Source organism: Notolepis coatsorum (genome assembly GCF_963971535.1).
Source record: "Notolepis coatsorum genome assembly, chromosome: 6".
Taxonomy (NCBI): domain Eukaryota; kingdom Metazoa; phylum Chordata; class Actinopteri; order Aulopiformes; family Paralepididae; genus Notolepis; species Notolepis coatsorum.
Window position 1 is genome coordinate 97,073,973 of NC_140170.1, and position 6,843 is coordinate 97,080,815.

The window sequence follows — 6,843 nt, forward strand, 5'->3', positions numbered from 1 at the left end:
GGGCGGGGTTGCAAGGCCACTGGTCGGGGGTCTCGCAGCAGCCGCTGACGAGACAGTACTCTCACCTCTGGCTGTGAGGTGTGGGGCGGCGTGGGGGCCTGGCTATAAGCCGCCAACGCCTCCGCTGACAAACCAAAAAGTCCATCCACGTAGAGAGGGGGGCCTTGAGGAGGGGAATTTTCCTCTCCTCCTCTAGGGGGGACTGCTCCAACCACAGATATCTGTGCATAAATGTTGAAAGCGTCATCCCCATCCCTGAGGTTATAGCTTGCGGCTGCGTTAAAAGCTGTATAACCTCAAAACCCTGAGCGAGGGTCTTGGCGTCGGCCGGCCCCAAGACCCCACCGCCTGACACCATTTTCGACAGAAAAGCAGCTAACTGAGCAATGTTATTTTATTTGTTGCCGCTAGATTCTGTACTGCGGTAATATAAGCTTCATCAGCCCACTCAGCCATCTGCCGGGCCGACTCGCCCCTCAGTGTCGGCTTCCGGTCGGGGGGGGCCACTCTACCATATCTGGGCAGAGGACCGAGGCCAACTGCTTCTCTAAGCGTGGCACACCGGTCCTCCCACCAGGCCGTCTACCTGTGTAAAAGGTAGATAAGCCTCGGTTAGGCCCTTAATGCTAGACACCGTCTGTCCCTCAGCGATATAAGGAATAAGCGGGGGAAACCCCAGGCACAGCCTCGGTTTCCCCCCGACACGCGGGAGTGGAGCCCCATTAGCAACAGCATTAGCATTGCGCGCCATGATACTGGAAAAAACACTTAATAACATTGCCTTTTGTGTGTATTCAACCGAGTACAAAGCCCCTCGCGCTGCACACGTGCCGCCCGGTTGTCTCACGGGACAATGGGCGACAGTGGCAGTACCACCGACGCAAGTTGCCGTTGCCGGCCCTACCTTAGCATGGTTCAGTTCAACTACCGAATGCCGTGTGACGTTCACCAGTCCACTGCCATGGGAATCTGAAGAAAGTCCAGCGTAGGGCCGATATCCCATCTGGACGCGCTGGGGAAAACCCGGAGGCTGGGGAAATTCCGGCGGTAGTCTGACGTTCTTTAGTTTAGTTTAGTCCACTGACTGATGGTGCATCTAGCAAGAATCACGTGTGAAAAAAACGAGAAGGGCATAGGAGTGGCCACACCCTGTGTTTTAAGGAAACACAGGAGCAGGCGTGGCCACGGGCGATGCAGGTGCATGTAAAAAATGTCAGCGCATGCACAATAGGTGCTCGAAAGACGAATATCTCAATATGGCTGGAGCGGGACGCTCAGTCAGATTGAAACATAACTACCTACCTACTGCCCTTCACTGCCTACAACTGCCTTACAGTGTAATCCTAACTACCTACTGCCTACAACTGCCTTACACTGTAATCCTAACTACCTACCTACTGCCCTTGACTGCCTACAACTGCCTTAAACTGTAATCCTAACTACCTACTGCCAGGGGCGTATCTGGGGCACAGGGGGGCACTTAGGAATGCTAAGCGGGCGCGCAAAGCAATTTTTTTTGTGCCGGTTTTGGGCGGTTTTGGGGCGAAAATGGGCAGATTTTGTAACTATTTTATTTTTTACTTTATTTCGGTTTTAGGGTTAGGGTTAGGTTAGATGCATCCATCTGTATGGAGAATGGAAGGGGTTTGTCTGATGTTAAGGCCTTGAGAACATCACCCACTGCCTTTGGAGCAAGGATGTCTTTGACCAGAGCCTCTGCCTTTGTTCTTCCTAAAGTCATTTTCTTCACTATTTTGGAATCATGTAGAATCTTTTGATTGAGCTTGTTTTTTTTTTAAAGAAAAGTATCACTGTAGTGGAGAAAATTATGTATCACTGTACATAATAATACTGTACATACGTCAGATTAACATAATTACTCAGTAGCCTTGTTATATATATTCCATTGAATCACTCGTTTACATGTAATCACACTGTATATTGCTGTACTCAACTGTTATTTGCACTCTGGTTAGATGGCAACTTATTTTCGTTGTGCTATACTTGTGCTGTACGATGACAATACATTTTAATCTAATCTAATCTAATCTAATCTAATCTAATCTAATCTTTTCAGCCACTATGAAAATGCTGTTCTGAATGCTATTTAAAAAATGCCTATTAACCTCTGAATGCGCTGCAGCTGCGCGGCTTCTTAACAGAGGTCCTGGTGGACCAGCTGCCTGTCCTGGTGGAGCTCCAGCGGTTTCTCGCTATCCTTGCCGTTACAGACCCGGCTCCTCCCAAGAAGGAACTGATCCTAGAACAGGTATATATGTACACAAGAACCAAGAAATACACCCTCCCATTTCCATTTGGTCATTTAGCTGATGCCTTTATCCAAAGCGACGTACAAATTGTGTACAAGAAGTCAGCAGGAGGGGAATACCTCTGGGGTCAGTGGTGTTGTTCGTCTAGCAGTGCCGAACTTGAGTGCATAGTAGTATATAGACATATTAGCATAGTAAGTAGTGGTATAGACATAGTACATAATAGTAAAAGACAGTAAGAAGGTTATTATTATTATTATTATTATTCAGATATTGATTGAAAAAGTGTGGCGGAAAATCTAGTGGGTTTCAGCGCTACTGACTGGTGGGAAGTTCGTTCCACCATCGTGGAGCAAGGACAGAGAATAGCCTGCTTCGTTTCGATGACATTTGTGTCTTGATTGTATCTACGTTTACCATAATATTACATTCAGAAGTAGAGATGCATCGATCGATCGGCCGGTAACCAGAATCAGATGGTCTTCAACTTGATTGGCCATGACCGGTGACATGGACGATCAATCAGTCTCAGTATATCCCATTCTTTCAAATAAAGTCAAATTTACAAGCATGGTTCACACGTCACAGACAGTAACGTCACAGCCACATACACACACACCATGCCATCGGCTCTGTCCAGTAACCTTAAAACTTTTTATTTTGAGATTTGTTTGAGTGAGAGAAAATGTTGAAGTTATTCAATAGTCAAACGTTTTATTATGAACAAAAAAAAATGTGTCTGCGCAAATTGCAATCGGTGCGTCTCTATTCAGAAGTGTTGTTTGTTTTCTCGACCCATAGCTTCCAGAGGTGTGGAACAATATTATGCGTGAGAACTCTGGCAAGTGGAAGGCCATCGCCAAGTATCAGGTTAAGGAAACCTTCAACCCTTCTGAGAGCGACCTGAGACAGCAAGCACTGAGGTAATACTCACGAGTGTATCGCCAAACGAGAGGTGAAGGAAGAAGAAACTGCTGTGTTGAACGGATACCATGACGTTTGGAGTTCGAGTTGTTGTATTTTCATTACCAGACACTCATCACAGTGTTGTGCAGAATGCTAATGACACAAACAAGCCATTGCAGATAAGAATGAGTTGTCAGTGAATTGTTTTGACGAGGGCACCCAGCCAGTGGAAAAGCCCTCAGAACCATAGTTGAAAACAAAGGTCAAGGGTGCTCCAGTAGCACACCATGTTACCGCGCTCGCGCGGGACTCCGTGCTGCGTCACGGATCTGGTTGACTCCGAGTTCGATTCCCGGACTCGCCACTCGTCATTTGCCGAATGTCTCCCCCTGCTCTCTCTCCCGTTTCACCCTGCAACTGTCGGTCATGCTTGACCAGGAAAGCGATAAACGCTAAAAAATAAAGAAGAAAAAAAGAAAACAAAGGTCAGACACCAGTCAAAGATGAGGCAGAGAACCGTACAGCAGGTTGAGTCAGGTTACTCATGGCCCACATACATAACAGTATGTAGGTCATCATCGAAATGATAGACAAAGAACACAAAGCGGGTTTTGGCTCATATAGAATAGAATAGAAGTACTTTATTGATCCCGAGGGAAATTCAGCACCACAGATCGCTCGCAATAAACATTTACGTAGTCAAAAATAAGAATACACAGTCAAAGATATACATTCTAAAATATGTATATACATTCTAAAATATACAGTCCAAAAATATACAGTAAAATGTCAAATGTACAGGAAGATATACAAGGATTTATACAGTATATATATAGGCCATTTCTATTAGCTTACATTGTCAACAGTGACTGCTGATTATACAGTTCTCAGTGTACTTCAGATAGGAGGGTAGCTGACGTGTGTGGGATACAGGCTGACTTACAACCGAATCTAATTTCCTGTCACTACACCATTTTTTGGGGGCAAACAGAGAGACAAAAATAGAAAACGCACCCCCTCCCCCCCAGCACACGCACACAGACATGCACACAAAAAGTCTGCTACCAGACAAGTCCTCATCCCTCTTAATCGCCTATATTTGATACTGCTCCCAAGGTTGGCCCAGACGTACAACTTGGATGTGATGGAGAGTCTAATCCCAGAGAAGCCTAAGTGTGGAGCCTGTGGGAAGGAGGCCATGAAGAGATGCTCTCGCTGCCAGGGAGAATGGTATTGCCACAGGTAAAACACAAGAGTTCATTCTATGTTTGTAAAGAAAAGAAAGAAAAAGGACATAGTCTCATAGATGCGAAGCGAACTGGTATTACACAAAGTGCATTGCCTGCGAGCCGCCACTAGGGGCAGAGTGGCTCACCGTGAGTGAGTGAATCTGTGAGTGAGTTAGGGTTAGTGACATTGCAGGTCTAAGATACTTTGCATCTAAAGAATATCGCCTGTATATTTAGCTACAGTATATACATAGATCCATTCCAGGGTGATGATTTTTAATGTAAAGGGGATACAAAGTAAATTAGATAACATTTTATATTGGATCCGTCTGTCCATAATGTGTGTCATTGAATTAGATTTTATTTGATCTGCATCCTACAGCTGAGCTAGATGAGGCTATAAACCCTGCTTGCCACGTTGTTCTTTCCAGAGAATGTCAGGTGAAGCACTGGCCCAAACACAAGATCGCCTGCCAGCTGATGGCAGAGGCCACCGACAGGATCCAGGAGGAGCTGATTATCCACCACTAAGAGAGACCGACATTATGGATACATGAGACCAAAGCCAGTATTTGCGGCTGTGTGGGACCAAGGAAACTATAAAAGAAGAAAGGGTCATCACGTCACTGTGTAGCACGTGAACACAAGTGTGGAAACATTGAGTTGAATGGAATTGCCAAGGTTATTACCTCGGATGTGTCAGGATCATCTGCAATTAGTGGCTTTGTATAGCTAACGTTTGATATATTGGTTGGTGTATATTTCCTCAGATAGCTGGTATATTTTATTTTATTTATTTTTATTTTTTTTATCTTTTTCCCCCTCCTCTTTTTCCGATTTTTCTCCCATCCCACTGTTAGTCGTTATGCCAATTCCCAACTCCCTTCCTGGTTGTTGCGCACCCCCCCTACTGTTGGTCCGAGAGGCCGGAGACTATCACATGCTATCCTCCGACACATGCGCAGCCAGCCGGCAACCAGCCTGGCAGCTCAGATTCTTACTGGGAGAGTGTAACGTGTGGAAGGTCACACTACCTCCCTCCAGATCCTTCCTTCGCTGAGCAGGCGCCCCGACCGAACTGTAGGAGTATTTTTCTGTTTACAACGCCCAGGACCCACCCATCAGCTTTCCCACCCTCTAATACTGCCAATTGTATTAGTACGGACGACCAGCCAAACTGAAAACAATGTGGAGAGCTGGATTCGAACACGCGAACCCAGCGTCTCCAGCATTGGTGGTGAGTGCCTTGCCCACTGCACCACCTAGCCGCCTAGCTGGTATATTTTGAATTTGAATACAGGCTTCACAGAACTGACACCAAAGTCTGGCACCAAGCAGAGTGTAGAATGCTGGTATTCTGACGTGATGACCCTTCCTTCCTTTATAGTTTCCTTGTGTGCAACAAGGAACAGAGTCGTATGAGTGGATGAGAACGGCTCCCATTCAGAACGGGATTCCTATGCAGTGCACCCTAAATGGCACTGGCTTCCACAGCCAGGACATTTTCTAGTCATCCTGTCAAGTTGGTAATGCTTCAACTTAAATCTATTAAAAACTGGTTTACTATACATATCTGTTACTAAATGTAAATATTTCTGGTGTACTGTTTCACCAAAGTATTCCACTTCATGGACGATCAAACTCAGGATTAGAGACTTTTATTAAAATCGTAATCTTTTGCGTGAATGCCTTTGCTGTCAAATTGTATTTGATGTTTCCTTTGATCTTGGATTTGACAGGAAGTGAAAGTAACTCACTTCACCAGCAGCAAATTAAATTGTTTTAATGAGTTCCTGTATTGTAGCATGTCTTTTTGTCTTTTTGTATGACTGAATCTATTCCAGGTAACTTATTTTGGTATGCACTTGGCTGCTATAGCCAGGCCAGGATATAACTTTCAAACCTGGTCTATTCTTGGTTAGCCTAATATTTGATGTAATGTATGTCAGACTTTGCTATGTAGCTAGCTACCATTATAGTTATAACTTGTCACTGTCTATCTGTATATCATGTTTGTCATATATGTTATGATGAATTGAAAATGGGGGACCCTGATGTAAACAAGACGAAAGTCTTTCTCTGGTCTGCATCCCCTTAACAATTGTGTGTATTGAGCTGTACTGTATTGTAGTACCCATTCTGCAATCTGATACAATTTTCAATCAATCAATCAAAACTCACTCAAGACCAACCATTATAAAAGCAGATTGATTTTTAGAATCGGTCAGGAAATAGCTGAACAGTCAGCTTTTATTCAAACCCAGAAAGAAAACTATCATTTCCATCTCAGGTTGGAGGGGTGGGGGACTTTGTCCGCCCACCCAGCTGTGTACTGTACTCAGAAGCACCCCCCCTATGTGAAGAAAATCCGGATGTCAGTAGCTCTCCGTCTCATCTCAACTTTCTTCTTTTTTATAAGCGTTTCTTGCTGAGACAAT

General features: G+C 44.8%; 1 protein-coding gene across 1 annotated transcript in view; it reads left to right on the forward strand.

Annotated features, from left to right (window-relative positions):
- zmynd10 (zinc finger, MYND-type containing 10) overlaps positions 1-4,936 on the forward strand; it is a gene marked incomplete at both ends in the record, with an annotated part of 35,797 nt that extends 30,861 nt beyond the window's left edge. The window contains 4 exons of the mRNA XM_084315693.1: positions 2,144-2,269; positions 3,072-3,193; positions 4,293-4,418; positions 4,837-4,936. Of these exons, the coding sequence (XP_084171819.1) occupies positions 2,144-2,269; positions 3,072-3,193; positions 4,293-4,418; positions 4,837-4,936 (474 nt within the window). The remainder of the gene's footprint in view (positions 1-2,143; positions 2,270-3,071; positions 3,194-4,292; positions 4,419-4,836) is intronic.
- Positions 4,937-6,843: the final 1,907 nt, after the last annotated feature.